Source organism: Ambystoma mexicanum, chromosome 9 (assembly GCF_040938575.1).
Source record: "Ambystoma mexicanum isolate Mex_15411 chromosome 9, UKY_AmexF1_1, whole genome shotgun sequence".
Taxonomy (NCBI): Eukaryota; Metazoa; Chordata; class Amphibia; order Caudata; family Ambystomatidae; genus Ambystoma; species Ambystoma mexicanum.
Window position 1 is genome coordinate 812,265,038 of NC_090931.1, and position 18,969 is coordinate 812,284,006.

Sequence of the window (18,969 nt, forward strand, 5' to 3'; positions counted from 1 at the left end):
AAGATATTCCATTACACATTGAGGCAGATATTTTAACAATACATTTGAAAAACACAGCCGAGAGGTGGGGGTCACGTACCTATGGGCAGATGAGGAGAAATGACCTTGACGAATATCCCATCTTTCTATTGCCTTGCCTGATTTGAGTGGCTAATCCTGACCTAGATCACATGGTGCTCAAGGGTGGACAGTTGCCACTGTCCCTGGTGGGCAGTTGCCTTCCAAGAAAAGGTTTCCATCGATGAATGAAGCCAAGAATATCAACTCGGATTGTATTTGTCTTTCTAGGACTTGCTCTAATCGTGCCACCGCAAAGTTTTTCTGTCGTTTCTTATCAAAAACCATAGCTCCGCACCTTTTTTTCGAAACTGCAACCACTGACGCTTTGAGAATAATGAAGGAAAACGTGTCCTAAGTTTGCACTCACATCCAGCTCAGCTATTCTCTAATAGATGTGGGTGCTACTTATGTAAGACCTGTCAGATCGCTTTCTCCCTGTTTATACAAAATCATGAAATGACGAATGCACAACAAACACGATTAAATTCAAAGGTTCATGCAAACAATCATGACAAAATTATAGATCTACATGTCATAATATTGTTAAAAAAAACATGAGTCATACCATTCTTTCCAAGAGTGGAAAAGCATGTGGAGGAGACAGCGAAAAGAGAAGGAGAAGAAAGGGGAGGGAGCTCGCAGAAGGTCGACACAAGTTTCGAACAACACCTGATTGAGGTCTTCATCAGGTTAGTTGAGAAAAACAAGAAGTATATTAAATAGATGTTTTGTGGCTGCACACTCTTGGGATATCATCGACTACAGAAAAAACACTATCTTGTGACTCCCGTTTGAAGTGTAGTCATATGGGAGCCACTTTAAGGCCTGTGTGATTAGGTGCACCCCTCTGTGCCAGACCTTCCTCATTAGAGGTTGCCAAGTAGGAGTTATGCACCCACCCTAACACATTGTTTGGCACCGCATGTGCTAGACCTTTTTTGGGAGAGTGTCGATCTCCCTGATTGTCACCACATTTAACACTTTATGCATAGCAAAGAAAGCCATCCGGCCCAGACGCTATCCCGCAAATGATGATTTCCTGCTACCTAAGATTTGGTGCCATTCCAGATGACCTGAAAAGCACCTCCTCTACATCAGAGCATTTCATGCGAGTGTAGAGCTGTGACACATTTAACTTGACCCATTAGGTTCTGCATCCTTGAGAACGGATGCCGTATGAGCAATGTGCTGCCCCCACACCCTTTTGGGTGTATCACTTGGAGCCCATTGATAATGGTATTGTAGTATGGCCACGCATTCTCACTAAAGCATGCTGTCCACAGGAATGTTAACCCTGGTTTTCCATTGAAGCTTTCGTGTAGAGCGCCATCCTCTGTATCATAGGCCCAGCCGTGCTGATGCAATGCAAAGCTGGATCGCTGTGGAACCGTGCGGGTTCTCACCACTGAAGCTGACCTGCCGCGAGGACCGCTAGCGTCCAGCTGGTACGGAGACTTGTCATTGCCAACAGGAATCAGGGATTGACATTCTCAGCCAGCATTGTTCGAGAGGAATGCAGAGCAGAGATACTCCTGAACTTTTATTTCTGAATCTATTGATGTCATTATTTTACGCATGTATCTTTCGCTATCTATAGGTGTTTTCAAGTATAAATGTGTGCTATTTGTCTATGAATACAATGTTATTTTTTAATAAGAACAAGCCATGACCAATGTATTTATTAATAATGCATTCCTGTGATCTCCTGTTGTCTGAACCTGCCAAGTAATAATACAATGATCATGTTGTTATATAGCTCTTCACCCTGGATTCCTTCTTCTTCAAAGTGCTATAGTGTTGCTCTTCCCATGAGAGGAGCAACTTAACCATAACTACACGGCCGCTACCGCTGGCCATGTAATATATATAGATATGTATATATTCATATATTCATTTAAAAAAGTTGAGCCCCCATTTCACAGCCCCTAAGCACCATGATAACATCACAGATCACATCACCGATGGCATCACATATGACACAATTTATGACATTATTAATGGCAAAAACACTCCAGCCAATCTCTCATGAAAGTAAGAGAGATGCAACATTTAAAACACCTACTGCTGCAACTAGAACAGAGTATGTATTCAAGAACAAAGCCTGTGTGGGGTTTACATCGACAGTTACTGTCAATTTACATCCATGGCATTCCTACATGTTAACATTAGTAAGTGGCTTAATCATTTTCACTCTTTCTACTCTCTAGGTGCTCAATATCTTAAGATGGCTCTTCAGACTAAACATGAAAGAAAGACTTGTGTTTTACACCTGCTGGAAGGACATTCAATGTATGATCGTATGGTCAGACTAGACCACCACTGTCCAGCAACACTCAGCCGGTACCGGAATTTAAATATTTAAACAAATATATATAAAAACAAATAAAGTTTTGTTTGCGTGGACAAGGAGACATTGCTTTAAAAAAAAAATGAAAATAAAATATGCACTTGAGCGCAATCCGGTAATAATAAATGGAAGTTCTCTGGGAGGGATTATTTCTTCTATACAAATACTGGGCCACTACGATTTCCTAAACAAAAAAATCCCCCCCTTGGTCTTGCCTGCAATAAGAGAGCCATGCCTTCTGTGCCCCGCCCCCACTGCCAGGCAGAGCCCGGCACCAGGCGCCTGGGCCAGAGCTCCCCTGCAGAAGGGTTCCATCCAAGCAAAGGAACTGCACTCACCTGGCTTTTGTTGGCAGCCACTTTGGCAAACAGCGCTTGTGACACTTTGGCCCTCTTCATCTCTTGCTGGATTTCATCGTAAATGGCAGCTGTGATGTTCAGGTTACCGCCCTCCGCTTTAATAGGCAGCTCGGCCGTCGGCGTTGACGTTTTGGGCTACAGATACAAACATAAAAAACTTAACGGAAGCTCTGCAGTTCAGTTTAGCCACCTGTGCAGACATTAACAGAGGGTTTCCCCAAAATGCATGCCAAACCGTATGCGCCACACAGGGGCCATGTCTAGCCATTATCTCATACAGCTTTCTTTTTCATGGAATGTTGCTCCCACATTGCAATAAATAGGGGTTGTCAAGCTTTGGCTCTCCAGATGGTTTGGACCACAGTTCCCATCTGCTCTAGCGAGCATAGTCAATGCTAAAGGATCATGGGAGTCACAGTCCAAAACATCTGGCAAGTCGAAGGGTTGCAAACTCCTGCAATAGAACATGTAAGTGCGTGTAGATGTGGTGAAGCCTGGTCTACTGCCTATTGCAAGTATTAGACAATGTGCCTACTAAGAGTGCCATGGGTGCCACATGGACGCCTAACGTGCTGGGATGTACTGTCCTGTGTTGTCTTCAGATTCTGCAGTCGAAAGAAGTATTCAGCAGCAGGATCGTTCAAACACCCCCGGCAACCACTCCGGGTATCGACAGGTAAACTGTGGCTTATCACTCCATAACTTCATTACGGCATCTGTCTTTAAACAATTTCAAACGTACTGGATATAAGCTTGTGCAGTGGCCCTCCTCTTAATCTTGCCCCGGCCAACTTAGCTTAGGAATCAGTGGCCACCTCTCGTAATATTTTATCTCTTGCTGGCATTGGGTGTCCTCCCTGCAATATAGGAACATGCTACTCTCGTCACTCTATTTAATTATTTATTTATTTGTTTGATTTTTTTGTACATCGCGCCACATGCCCGCAGGCCTCAGGGTGCACACAAAACAAAAACAGAACAAACATAGTTAGGTAGGACGGAAGTCAGGGTCAGGATTATATGAGTGAGAGGCAATCTACAGAAGAAGTCAGCCAAGCACCTAATTAGGCGGATGGTTAAAAGGTAGGATCTTCAGCCCTTTTTTTAAATCAATGGTCGTGTTAGTAGTTCTGAGAGTTAACGGAAGTGAATTCTAAGCAGTAGGGCCTAGCACGTCAAAGCTGAGGCCACCTGCTTTAGTCAGTCTGAACCGAGGCTGTACAAGCCTAAACTGATTCTTGGATCTTAGGGTCTGCGATGCAGTCTAGTGCTGGAGGCGAACAAGGAGAGAGATATTTGGGGGCTGTGTCAAGAATGCGCTTATGGGTCAGAGTGAGGAGCTTATGAGTCACTCTGTGCTTGACAGGAAGCCAATGTAAGTCCCCTCTTGTGGTTGTGACTTGGGCATGTTTAGACAGGCCAGTGATGGCACGAACTGCGCTACCCTGGGCAACATGTAGAGAAGATAGCATGGACTGAGAGCAGCCACTCAGAAGGCTTTTACAGTAATCCAGGCGAGAGTTTATAAGGACAGTGGCAAGGATGGCAGCATTCTCATGAGACATAAAAGGTCAAATATGACCAAGCAGTTTATTAACAAGCCCGCAAGGGCTCCGAACCTGGACAGCATGCTGCTTCATTGTTCGCTCGGAATCAAGAGTGATGCCACCTGACAACAACTGTCTACCATTTACTGCTTTCCAGTTACATATCGTGTCCCATTCAAGACCCTTGTGTGACCTACTTTTAAGGTGCACCTAACCTACATCTAAACTAACACGTTGTAGTCCAAGCTCTTCTGTACCATGAACAGAGGTCTTCTCTCAGGAACAGAGGGAGCCCTCGTTTCTGTGGGAATGTGCCACAGTCTATTGGTGCAGAGGCAATTATCCTCTTTCATGGCGTGAGCCTTTTACAACACTCTGCAACTAGACATCAATAGCTGTTCCACACTGAACACGAAATAGCCCTTCATCGAGAGCTACCTTGATCAACAAGTTTTTTCATAAGGTCTGTCTCCGACAACTTTGCAAATTCACAAGGGGGGTCCTGGGAGTCCCTCTGCCAGACATTAGGACCCCCTTGTTATCTGCATATTTCAAGTAACTGGGTCTCACCCTAAGTTACTAGGGAAATCCAGACGTTGACCCCTTGCTCACTATTTTTAGAGAGGCACAGCGACACCCTACTGATGAGGTTCCTCCAGACCAAAACACGTGTCTGGGGTTGCTGTTGGTACTTTTGTTCAGAGGAGAATTGCCTATCATTTCGGTGCTGGACTGCCCCAGGGCAGGACAAAGACTGATATGTGTGGGATATTTCTTCTCTGTGAAAGATAGTGAGCTAAAGACTCTGGGTAAGGCTCTTGTAACCAGGACTCATGTCTGGCAGAGAGTCTCCCAGGACCCCCCTTGTTATCTCTGTCAACTTTGTGACAGTTTCTAGGCTTTGAGAAATTGAAACTAAAAATATCCATTCCTCTGTGAACAATGGCAGTGCCACATTTTCTGTCCCCTCACACATTTTGGTATGGAAACTTGTTATTAAAAGCCCAGAGATGGGAGCACGACATAAGATGTTGTGACAGTGTACCATTACTGGCCATGCTTTCCAAAAAGCATATCACTTCCTTCCAGCCTTCCCGGACGCATCTCCCATCAGTGTCTTTTAAGCGTCTGCCATTCTGTAGATCCGACTGCTGGCAGGCCTGCTTCGACACCTTCTCTTTCTCTAGGGTTAAATAACGCATTCTAGCCTTCTGGCTGCAGGCAACACTGAAATAGTATGATCTGAAAAGTATTCTTTCCTCCTAATAGTATCCACTGGACCCCAATGTTGGCAGATTAAAAAAGCAAACACACCCACTGCTCAGAAAAAAAAATAATACATTGATGGCTATGGCTTTAAGAGGTCTGGTATCTTTGATTGGGGCATTACTACGGGGAAAAGCTGTTCACTTCCCTAGTAACAAGCTCTAACCAAGGGGGAAGACTTCTGCTTGTGTGAAGTAACTTTCAAAAATGTCTGCCAACTCATGTGAACCAATGAAGACTGTCAACAAAAGGGCAATTAAACCTTTCATAGCCTTGCCCTGCCACTCCTATCCTAGGGCAGTGTGAGGAATTCGACCATCTGCCCAGGGAGTGTGCACTCACCTGGGCTTTTTTGATTTTTTGATAATGGCAATTAATGATGGGAGATCAACCTCCGAAAATGTGTGAGGCCATTCCGCACACATTTTCTCTGCTCACCGCATGAAACGCATAGTCATGTGTACTGCGGGAGGATACAGCCTACAGGTTCCGTCCTCCCCTGTCATGTTCAGAAGGAACGTGACAGCCACAGATACATCAAAGCATCTCAAGAAGGGGAAAGGCACACCTTCCTTCGGCCATCGGCAGCCTAATTAAAATATCAAAGGCTCCTTGGATCTGCTTTCCTATTGTTTAGTTCGGCTGGTGGCAGTGCATACTGATGATTATTGTGAACAATGGTAATGACACATTTTGTGCTCACGCACGCATTTTGGCACGGAAGATTGTTAATTAAGGCCCAGAAATGGAAGTAGGATATAAGATGTTGTGACAGTGTACCATTACTTGCCATGTTTTCCAAAAAAGTATCACTTGTTCCTTCCCAGACGCCTCTCCCCCCAGTATGCTTTAAGCTTCTGCCATTGCGTAGATCCGACTGCTGGCAGGCCTGCTTCGACACCCTCTCTTTATCCAGGGTTAAACAGTGCATTCTAGCCTTCTGGCTGCAGGCAACACTGAAGGAGTATGCTCTGAAAAGTTTCCTGCCCTCCTAATAGTATACTGTGGTCTCCAATGGTGTTAGATTAAAAAAAACAAACATCCCCACTGCTCAGAGAAAAAAAAACATTGATGGCTATGGATTTAATAGGTCTGGTATCTTTAATTGGGGCATTACTATGGGGAAAATCTGTTCACTTCCCTAGCAACAAGCTCTACTCAAGGGGGAACATGTCTGCTTTTTGTTAAGTAACTTTGAAAAATGTCTGCCAACCCATGTGAACCAATGAAGACTGTCAACAAAAGGGCAATTAAACCTTTTGTAGCCTTCCCCTGCCACTCCTAGTCTAGGGCAGTGTGAGGCATTCGAGCATCCGCCCGGGGAGTGTGCACTCACCTTGGCTTTTTTGATTTTTTAATAATGGAAGTTAACGATGGGAGATCAACCTCCGAAAATGTGTGAGGCCATTCCTCCCTTGTCATGTTCAGATGGAATGTGACAGCTGCGGTTACAACAAAGCATCTCAAGAAGGGTGAAGGCACACCTTCCTCCGACCATGAGCAGCCTAATTAAAATATCAAAGGCTCCATGGATCTGCTTTCCTATTGTTTAGTTTGGCTAGTGGCCGTGCACACTGATGAGAGATAATTGAGGCAAGCCCCTTTGGTATGCAATATGTCAACATGAAGCTAGTTCCCACCCCCCTGTATGAAAGGCAGTGAATGACATGTCTGGGTCCATCAGTTAGTGTAGGTACCCTTGCAGGTTGGTCCCCCTTCAGAGGTAGCGGTATGTGATTTGAGGAACACAGGAAGTTTGCTCTTGTCACAAACGTCAAGGGAGATCTGTGAGGGGCTCGGTTAACCAGAGAAACACTTTAATCTACAACAGACAGGAAGATGGGTGGGACTTGGCTATATGTTGTCACCCTTACCTGTCCTGTTGCAGAGCACTCTGGTCCTGACCTCATGCATAACAGAAGATTGTTGGTGGGGACTCAGGATTGGTTCATTAAGGTAGGCAATGGGACCCATTTGGCTTTAAAAGGGGGCTGAACCCCTCACTTAGTAGATCATCCGATGACTTCAAAAGTAGTAAGAAGAAGGACTCATTTGGACACAGGCTCAAGATACGGTCTGCCTTACATCTTCCACCAGTGAAGGAAGGCCAGGAGTTCCAAAAGAGATGCAAGATCCCTCCCCTAAACATTTCCCAGGGAACAGAGAGAGATACCAGACTTAGAGGACCCGTCAAGCAGCTCCAGAACCAGTACCCAGCCAGAACACAGTGTGCCCTGCTAGGTTCTGCCAGCAGGCTTCCTAGGTGGGAAGTGCCGCAGAGTAGCTGAACTAAGGACAAGACCATTGCCTGCAAACCCTCTCCTAAGCTTTGGGCCGTTCGCCTTGAAAGGGTGACACGAACCCTGTGAAGAAACTAAGAGGAGTGGAACACAAGCATTAACCAGCGTCCACCTTTTAAGGACATTTTCGAGACAGTCGAGTCCTCGAACCGCAACCGGCTGTACCCTGATTGTTGTCATGCCGCATGTCACCAGAGCTGTCAGAGACACCTCGACCAGCATTCCAAATCCACCAACCAGCACAAAGACAACAATTCTTGACCCTGAGCCACTGTGTAGGCATGCCTGCAGCTGTCCGTCCAGCCTCACTTGCCGAACTGCCTACTGTCTGATACCTGCAGCTGTCTCCTATCTCGAACTCTGTTTTAGTAGCTGCCAAGCGCCCCGGAACAGCCGTGACACTGTCGAGCATCAAGAACTTCTTAAGCACCAGGTACATTATGGTTCTGCACCCCTGGTCCTTCTCCAAAGGCCAATAAAGACAGTTACAACCTTTTGTCCCTTGGTGCTGAAACCCAATAAACATGAACAGTTAAGACTGATTGTGTTACCAGCTTCACTCCTGTCAGTATCCAGAATCCTTCCCCTTCCTTCGTGAAACTGTCCTCTATGTTCCTTTAGAGTGTGGGTTGTATTTTGTAGTGTGCTAGAACTGTCTGTTATAGTAATAATAAAGTAGATGTTTTGATACAACATTGACTGGACAGTCCCTTTTATCATTGGGTAATAATTGTATTTTCGCTGTGTTGCAACTAACCAACGATCCACTACCTTGCGGAGATAAGCCTGCCATTCCATCCACGTTACCAAAATTGGAAAGGAGGTTTATAATTGACTTGTGTTTCAATCTGTTCAGATCCCTTCTGGTGAGCTAGAGGTGTGGGGCTGATTGATGGTTTAGAAACCAATATTCATCCCTGGACCACTGGTGCCCCGGAAGTTGATTCATCACAGGCAGAGTTCTAGGACTGGGTGACAGTGGCAAATGAAAACATGGAAGTGGATTGCGGAATTTAGCACGCAATATGTTTTCTACATCATTTTTAATTTTGGCTACTAGATGCCAAAACTATTGCATCGAAGTGCAGCCAGTAAGGCTATGGGAGGTGAATAGGGGCACTCTGCATGTGGATGTTGTTCAATGATTTACCCACTGATTTACCAACCATGGACATGCCAATCCTTATGCCATTGCCATCCACTACCTAAGAGCATCAGCAAAGCCAACAGTTTTGACTTATGTATCCATTTTAGGTATGCCTCTGCCAGGCACTGACATCATATGCCCAGGTACTCGCACCTTTTCCCAGCTGTTGCCGTCTTATGGCCAGGTAGTACCATTATGGCAGTGCCTCTGACATGGCTACAGCGAGGCTGTATTATTGGCTTTGCCAATTCTTGTTTGGCCTGCTGCATACCCTGTGAACAAACATCCTGGTGGATTGCTGCTCCTAAACCCAGTGAAATAACCAGAATCATGAAATATTATAGCGGGCGCACAAACCTTGCATGCATTTTTCAGTTTTCACATGTGCAGCTTTGGAGTACAGAATCAATGTTGTACTGTTAACCAGGTGCAGCAAAAAATGCAGAAACATTTGCAAATTTCAGGTCACCCGCAGTAATTTCATCCAGCCCTACCGAGTGCCCTTATTTCTTTTTTTACACCCCAACAACTGGAAAGGCCCACTTAGTCAAGTGCAAGCAGGTTCAGGTGGGAGTGACAAATATATATATATATATATATATATATATATATATATATATATATATATATATATATGCACAAAACAAGGAGGCTTCTGGGAGTCCCTCTACTGGCATACACACTGCCCATTGACCTGGTCTTTGGTGGATAGCTCCCGGAGAGTCTCAACCATGTCTTTAGCTCACTGTCTGTTTCAGAAGAGAAATATCCCAGCATAACAGTCTTAGTCCTGCCCTGGGGCAGTCCAGCACCTGTTCTGTGGGAATGTACATACTCGGAGTGCGCAGCCACATGTTTTAGCTCACTTTATCTTTCATAAAGGAGGAATATCTTAGAGAGGCACAGCTCCACCTCACTGATGAGGGCTGGCTAGGCCGAAACATGTGTCTGGGGTTGCTCTTGGTACTGTTCTTCAAAGGAGCATTGCCATAGCATTTCACTCTTGTTCAAAGGAGGATTGCCATAGCATTGCGGTGCTGGATTGCTCAAGTGGGCGGGACAAAGACCGATATGCAAATTGAGATTTTCCTCGTTAGTGAAAGGTACAGTGAGCTAAAATGTGAGGGTGCGGCCTCTGCGTGGGTACCTTCCCAAAGAACAGGTTATCATGCTGTGTTCTTTCTTGCAGAGGGGCATCCTGACCTCCTTTTGTGTATGTATATATATATATATATATATATATATATATAGAGAGAGAGAGAGAGAGAGAGAGAGAGAGAGAGAGAGAGAGAGAGAGAGAGAGAGAGAGAGAGAGAGAGAGAGAAAGAGAGGAAATATTAACTTTTTTTTGTACACACCACACTGCATCGGATGGTTTTTTCTCATATCATTAAAATCATCTTTACATTCTTAAAATGAAAAGCTGAAGCGAGAATAATCAATTGTGACGGAGCCAAGACGAGTTAACAGGTGGATGCCCCTGAATAATAAATTATTACTCACTTTGATGAACTCCCGCGCGGCGTCCTCCTTGTCTATTAAAGCGGTGCGCGTGTCACCCGAGCAAGCCGAGCCCGCCGCAATTATTACCATTATCCGAAAGCACCGGCCACTGCATGCCACCGAGGAAATGAGCGGAAATGAAAAGACCCGGCTTCATTCGATAGAGGCGGCTCCGCGAGGCCCCTCGTGCGCCGGCTTCATTTTCCTACGCGCTGATTGTTATTTTAAGTATTCTGCCCGGCTTCTGTTAATTGAATGATTTCCGCCCGCCCGCCTGCCTCGCTGATAAATCAAGGGCAAAGGGATGGATGCTGCTTTGCCACGTCAGCTTACTACCCCTAACGAGGGCGTGTCGACAATGCTGTGCTGCAGAGATGCAGCCGGAAGTTCGACGAAGGGACTTCATGAACACCCTGTCGCGGAAGTGTGTGCCCCAGGGTGTGCTCCTCACTTTAGCAGAGATTGCACGAGGCAAGTGGTTAAATGAATGGATGTTCAACCGGACGGCCGAAATTCCAAAGCTTGGTCTCGCTCTTGGCCAAATTGTGTATTTCTTTAAGGCAGCAGAGGTGTTGCTAGGTCTGGAAAAGATCTCGGGCTACGCTAATTTTGAGACTGTCAGGACTGGGGGCTAGCTAGCATTTTTGGTGGTAACCCCTGTTCTTCTCTCCGGGCTTACAACCAAAAGACCCGGGGATATAGCCCCCTCAACCCCCAACCAGCAACGCCTCTGGAAGCATTTCAGAGCAGCGCTGCCATGCTTTTATTGAATAAAACCTGCACCTCGGAGCACATACCTGACCACAACAGCACTTCGCAGCAGTGCGGTTATGCTTTATTAACAGAACCTGCACTCATCGATATGACTGCTAAACTTTCACTATCCAGAACCTGCACTTCACAGCAGGGCTGCAAACCTTTCAATAACCAGAACCTGCACTTCTCAGGATTGCTAAACTTTCACTATGCAGAAACTGCACTTCACAGCAGTGCTGCTAAACTTTCACTAACCAGAACCTACACTTCTCCTCAGGGTTACTAAACTTTCACTGAACAGAACCTGTACTTCACAGTAGGACATGCTTTTATTAAACAAAACGTGCACTTCTGAGCTGGGCTGCTAAACTTGATTGACCACAGCCAGCACTTCTCAGCGGGGCAGTTGGGCTTTATTAACAGAAAATACACTTCTCCAACAAAGTTACTCAACTTTCACTGTACAGAACCTGCACTTGTCTGTGGTGCTGCTAAACTTTAACTAACCAGAACTTTCTCAGCAGGTGTGCCATGCTTGTAATGCAACAGTACCAGCACTACTCAGTAGTGCATGTCATTTGTTTAGTGAACAATACTTCTTAGCAGGAAGCAAATACTTTAATAAATATAATTGTCACCAATTATAATTAAGTGGAGAGATCAAACAGGCCCAATTACAAACGATCTTAAACATTACCTGTTGTAACCAATCCGTGTGAAGCTGCAGCTTGCAAGTGATTTCTATAAATGCATTGGGGCCTTCGCTGGAATGTGAGGCTGTAAGCGGCCTACACCAGCAGCATGGCCCCAGGCAACCACTGGCTCTACAAGTGGCATGCCAATGCAGCGCTCTAGACACCAGATGGCCGGAAACTGAGCCAGCCTCCTGTTTCAACAATATTTTGCTATTTCAAACATTTTGCCTTAACTATATACTTTTACATCTGTGATGTCACTTCTTACAATGTCTTGAGGGTCAACGGTCATGTGAGGTTCCTGGGGTCAAAAAGGTGTCATCATGTCGCATCCAGAGATATCACTGGGCATGTGATGTCACTTGCTTTTGGCATCGCTATTCAGGGGCATGGTGTTAACCCTCCATACCCACTTGCTGATGGCCCTGAGAAGTGAAGAGTTTCTGTAGGGAGCAGCGCGGTCTCATTCCCGCCGCCGTTGATAGGGATTGAGCCCTGAAATCCAACAGAGCCACCCCTCATTTAAAGACCCAGGCCGAACGGGATTGCAGATCAGCAGCATGGCTTGAGCAAGTCTCCAACCAATATTCAGAAAACTACAAATGAAGTCTCAGGCCAGGTGCTCTCACCGCTGGATCAGGTCCACCGGAAGCCAGAACTCTCTGTTTTCAGTTTCCAAGCCCTTCCAGACACCTACCAGGCTATTAGGAATAATGTCCCACCTTTTCTATAGGGAACACAGGGAAAACAATAGTCTTCCATGCTCGACGGATGATATGATATGGTATTTGCGACGCGCCTGTAGACAAATGTTTCTAGGCGCGATGGGTGTTATTAATATCCTGTTCAGTGTCACTGATTCTGTCAACCTCAAATCCAGGAAAGGGTTGAATCGCCACCGCCGGAATCCTTGCTAGTGATCTGCTGGTTATCCAAAGATCTATGCAGCAGGTGCTCAACCTACTGAGCTTTCTTACCTTGTCACAAGCAGCCATGCACCTGGGGCAGCCTTGATAGCGTATGAGGCATCAAGCAAGCGGCGCCCTAGAAGTACCTGCACATGTGGGTAACAGGTCCCATTCAAGAGCAATTACGTGGCGCAGAAAGTGGGCCTTGTGATATTCAATGCTCACAGTTGACACATCCTTTCAATTACAGGCGCCTCAAGCTTCCACATGCCCCTGCTGCAGGGAGGCGGAGCGGCCGCCATGCTAACTGCCGATCATTAGCGTGCACATGTGTGCGCAGATGTCATGTCTACTCCCATCAGGAGCGATGCTACGGATAACAACAGGCTGCGTGGATGCCGGGAATTGGGGCCGCTGAGCTTGGTGCTTAGAAGGGAGTCATTGACAGTACAAGCGCTGCAGCGCTCTGAAGACTGAAAACATTGTTGGTAAGGGGCTTCCCGAGACGGCTTTTCAGAGACAGAGCAGGGAGTGAAGTCGGCGAGGAGTGGGGGTGAAGTCTGTGAGGAGTGGAAGTGAAGTCGGTGAGGAGCTTGGCGCACCGGGAGAAGTGGCGTGTACGACACTGGTGCACGCAGAGAGCTCCTGCATCCTTCGGGTCTCTTCCCCAACCCACTCCAGGTTCCTATCCTTGATCGCATCCAATTTCCATCTGCTCTTGAAGGGTGGCAGATATGAGCGGCAAGATGCCATGTACCCCATCCATCAGATGCTCATTACTAGACCACATACTTCCTGTAATGCTGACGCAAGCCACCGCAACACATCCACGCACACACGTGCTTATTACAGGGCGGCAGTCTTCGGGCCTCATTACGAGTACGGCGGTAGGGGGTTAGGTGCACTGGTAAGGATGCTGGTGCCGTTAACCCCATACCGCCGCATTCCGAGGTCCCTTAGCGGGTTCCACTTTACCAGCCGCCCTTAGTGGGACCCGCTAAGGGACCAGGGAGCTAATAACGGGCCCGCTATTTGCGGGCCCGTTCTTAGCTCCTTCCCCATTCCCATTGAGCCCTAGGGGGGCTCGATTGGGAATGGGGAATGGTTTTCAGAATGGGGACTTACCGGGTCCTCCAAGGTTGGAATGACCCGGTAAGTCCCCATTCCGACTACCCGGACATGGGCAGCCATGGCGCTAATAGCGCCATGGCTGCCTCCAAACTCGTAATGAGGCCCTTCGCCCTATGGTGGAGGTGAAACCTAAGACCCATTGGCTTTGCAACATTTCTATTGCTAATAACCTTTGACTCATCGGCCATGTTTCATGGCCCGAGCCACATACAATTGCAACGTGTGTGCAGCAGTTTAAAAGATATGAAGCACTGATGACAGGTGTGTTTTTGCTTTTTGCATTGAATTTCCCATAGAGAAAATGAGCATCCATTAAACAGGAGCACAGCATGAACCCACAGGCGGGTTTGCTTTACATTTGAAACAAGTTGGGCACAAAACAGTGCAGATGGGCCTTTTAGTGGTATAGTGCAAATCCATGAAGTCATAAAAAAAAAATACTTGGTAGAGAACGGGCTGCCCACCACCAAAATATGTTCTGTATCTCCCATGGTGCATTGCAGCAATCGAAGCTTCTCAGAAATGAAAAGTCTCCATTTATTTCCGCAAATGTAAGGTGTTCCCGCAAGCAATCTCGCGTGAATAGGAAATTGCAATGTGCCTAACATAATCCTAGATGGTGTAGGAGATGCTTGCCTCGGGGTGGATGTGGGGAAGAGAAAAAGAGTAACATTCGGTCACATTTAAAGTTTTTGGAGGGCTTGGGATAAGAGTCTATTTTTTGAATGCCTTTTTGCGCTCTCGTGAATATAAATGATGCATTCGCAAGAATCACGCGCAAGCGACATGCCCTGTTTCCAACAGTGATTTCTCAGGCTGATGGGGAAAAAGAATGCATTCTCAAAAGCAAATTCAGATACATTCTCGCAGTAGAATCTTGCAGTAAAATACTGCAAGATCTTCTCAGAAGAACTAGAGGGATAACAAACCCCCCTTATCAAAATGTACGCCAAAATATAGGAAATATCGCCTGCATTCTTGCCCGGTTCCTCATTTTATTTTTATGATGTGGCCAAAGGCAATGGCCACAGGCCATGCAAAGTGAGGCAATGAGGCGCAAAGGGGAGAAGTGCCATGGGGCGCACCTTAGAAACATATTGATAACATTGAATGTGACACCTTTAATGATATGAAAAGAAAAAAAAACATTAGTAATGTGGTTGGGCCCTCATTACGAGTTTGGCGGTAGCCATGCCGCCATTGGCGGCATGGCTGCCGCCGAAATCGCGTCCAGGTCCGGGTCCTCAGAATGAGGAATAACCGGGCCATTCCGAGTTCGGAAGGCCCGGTAATTCCTCCCTCCAAGGACCCCGACCGGTCCTTCCCCATTCCCATTTCAGCCCCCATAGGGCTGAAGGGAATGGGAGAGGGAGCAAACAATGGGCCATTACGAGTTGGCCCGTTGTTTGCTCCCTCTTCCCCTTGCGGGACCCGGTAAGCACGCCTGGTTTGACCAGGCGTTGCTTCCTGGGTCCCGCGAGGGGACCTCGTAATGAGACGGTACGGGGTAAACGGCACCGGCAACTTTTACGGTGCCGTTTACCCCGTACCGCCAGGGTCGTAATGAGGCCCTTGGTGTGAAATATAGCATAACAAAACCCGTGAACGTCGGTGAAAAGACTTTAATTATGCAAGTATTGGGACAGTTCAGAGCAACAGAATCCTTGACGTTCAGTCTAAAAACATTAGTTGAAGTGCCTTTAAGGTGATGGTTTAATGCATCAAAACCCTTGAACGTTGCCAAGTTTTGAAAGCTACACTACCTTTACTGAGCTCCCTTGTGCAGCTCATTAGCAAATTGATATCACTGATCCAATCAACAATGCTATTACTTATGACATCACGTATAAGGCCAATCACCAAGGGTTCAGCTATGAGGGTAAAGTTGCCACTCGGCCTGGTGACAGCCCAGGCCCAGTCCCTACTATGGGCTGCTTCGCATAGCCTGGGCAATAAGGCAACAGGCCATTGTTGTCACCAGTGTGCTCTAGTTCCCAGCAATGGCATTGATGATGCAATAAACCATGTCATAAGTGATGTTATCTGTAAATGACATCTGTGATGTCATCAATGTGCTCATGGGTTGCGCAATGAGAGGCTCAGACTTAAGGTGTGGCTTCTTACATTTGGCGAATTGCAAGGGTATTGTTGCATAAAACTATTACGTTGATGTAATTTCAACTAAAAATAGTTTCACTACATTTCAAGGGTTCTGTTGCTTTAAACTGTTGCAACGTAACCTTATCTTAACTAAAATGTTCTCCCCGAAACAAAAATAGAATATGCATATGTAGGAAGCAGGCAGAGGAAACCACATTCTGTTTGCAAAATGGCAGCACTCTGCCCAATAAATTCCATAATGGATTCCAACTCTCTCGGACTTCAGTTTTGCTTTATTAGGTTTAAAGTGGACAATATGGAGAGTAAACAACAACACGTTTAACCCTGTCGGGCTTCGTCAGATTATGCTACCAGTGTTAGGAAAGACCTGCTTCAAAGTCCTTCGTTGGTTTTGATAGCCAAAAAGAGCCCATAGGTGTTTACCATTGACAATGCAGCCCGCCATGTTGGAACATGTTCTTACTACATGAAAAGACATTGGGTATTGGGCTTTGCTACTATGGATACTTGTGCATGTGTCAGTACATTCTGTATATTTGCAACATTTTGGAACACACTTTAATAACTGCTGTAAATATTTAAAACGGTATATACTGTTCACAGTATGTTTTTAACAGGCTTTTAGCATGTTTTTTTTTGCATACTTTGGATTAAGTTCAAATATATAAAGTGCATTGTGCCTAGCAGCAATTTTGGATATTCCATGCTAAAAGTGCTTGGTGCATTGTGCGCAGTTAGATATATTAACTACCAAAACATTTAACTTTGAAACAGTTATAGGAATTCCATAATAAAGTGTTTAGTGCATTAGTTCACAACATTACATCCAAGACATTTGACAGTGAAGCAGTTATAGGGGTTCCATAGTAAAATGTTTTATTTTTATTTTATGTAAAATGGTTTTGGCGATTGGCCTTCAAGTTTCTATATTTTTTGGGAATCAAGCTTCAGTAGCTCAATATGTGCAGCTTAACATTAGAGGTCAGCCTACTAATTGTATATTGTGCATGAACTTGAATACTAGGTTCAAATACACAAATTGCCTAGCAGCAATTGTGGATATTCCATAATAAAATACTTGGTGTTTTGTGCAAAATGATTGGAGATATTGACCCCCAAAGCATTTGACATCAAGACAGTAATGCAAATTCCTCAATAAAGTGCTTAGCGCTTTTTGCAAATTAATTCAGAATATTCAATCGAAAGCATTTGACATTCGAGTTTCATAATGCTTTATACTTTGTGCAAAATGGTTTTGAGGATTGACTTTAACATTTCCGCATAGCTCTGGGGATCAGGCCTCAGTGGCTCAGAGTGTGCAGCTCAGCATTTGGTGTCAGGCAGCTAACCAACTATTAAGCATTGTCCACGTGCTGAATTGGGGTGCAGGAGGTGCAGGATGTCGAGCAATAATTGTAATACTCCATAATAAAGTGCTTAGTGCCTTGTGTGGAATCATTCAAGACAATGATACTGAATTGTCCACTTATTTTCTGGGATCAAACTATTCGTTGACAAATATATATCATACTCCGGCTGGGTAGAGAAACATGGCATTCTTTTGGCGGGTCTTTCAATAACATAGACAATAAACCAAGCAGATGATTGTATCATATTGTATTGTGAATCATGCTAAATACACTTCACTTCATTGAAGCCTGTGTTTCTCTGACATAACGTATTCTCTAGATCCCCTATAAAGGAATAGTAGTGTTCTAATTTGTGATCCCATACTTCATCATGCTAATAATGGAAAACAGTCCAAGTGCACTTGGATCCAACAGATTATGGTCTTAATTCCGCTGGAGTCAATTATTGCTGAAGAGGGTAATATTAAATAGCTTGAAACATCAGACACTTCGAAACATTGGTTTGCACATGAGACATATACAAAATTATACATTTCCATGACATTTAAAATTAGAATTAAAATCAACCTAATAATCAAGGATGCACCTGTTAAATTGCACATAATGTATAGAAACTGGCATAATTCATAGACCTGTACTTGAGAGATTCACAAGGAATTCCTTGATTAATCTCCTACAAATGTGTTAAATTCTTTGTCCTTATTATGTCCATTGGGAGTCTTGGTATCATGGTCTATAAGTATTTGCATTCGGCCTGTCTGAGTCTTTTTTGTCTGTTGCCTCCCCTGGGGTGATGGGATATTGTGTTGATAGCAAAATATTTAAAGGAAGATATGTCTCCTTGGTGCACCGCTTTGAAGTGCTTAGCCAGAGGATATGTCATATCACTGTTTGTTATGGCTCTTAGATCTTGGAGTATTCTGGCTTTAACCTCCAACTTGGTGCTACCAACGTACCATAATTTGCAGTTACATAAAATTACATATACAACAAATTTAATTAGACATGTGATCAACTTCTTAATTTTGATTTCTCGTTCAGTGTGTGGATGGCTATAGCTCTTAATATTGATCCCAAATCAACAGGCCTTCCATTTAGCAAATTTGTTGAAGCCAGTAAGTTTATTTGTTAGCCATCCTGTAGATGCTGGGGGGACGACCGATTGAAATAAGTTTGTTGACTATTTTGATTGAATAGCTGCAGCTTTTCTGAATGTTATTCTTGCATTTGCTTGTGTATGTTGACGGATATCTGGGTCTCTTGTCAAGAGATGCCAGTGTTTCCCTAGAATCTTTCTCATCTCTTTAGCTCTCTTGTTGAAAGTTGTAATGAATCGTATACAGTCAACTAACTCTTTAGGCTCCAAGCTTTTTGACCTGCCTATGGAGAGTATGTCACTTCTGGTCTGCCTTGAACATTTGTCATATGCTTTGCTAATGACTGCTTTCAAGTACTCCCT

At 45.0% G+C, this 18,969-nt stretch overlaps 1 protein-coding gene across 3 annotated transcripts in view; it reads right to left on the reverse strand.

The window, feature by feature from the left end:
- Positions 1-18,969, reverse strand: part of SATB2 (SATB homeobox 2) — a 444,828-nt gene that overhangs the window by 173,350 nt on the left and 252,509 nt on the right. For all 3 annotated transcript variants that reach the window (XM_069615807.1, XM_069615806.1, XM_069615805.1), the window contains one exon: positions 2,746-2,901. In XM_069615807.1, the coding sequence (XP_069471908.1) occupies positions 2,746-2,901 (156 nt within the window). The remainder of the gene's footprint in view (positions 1-2,745; positions 2,902-18,969) is intronic.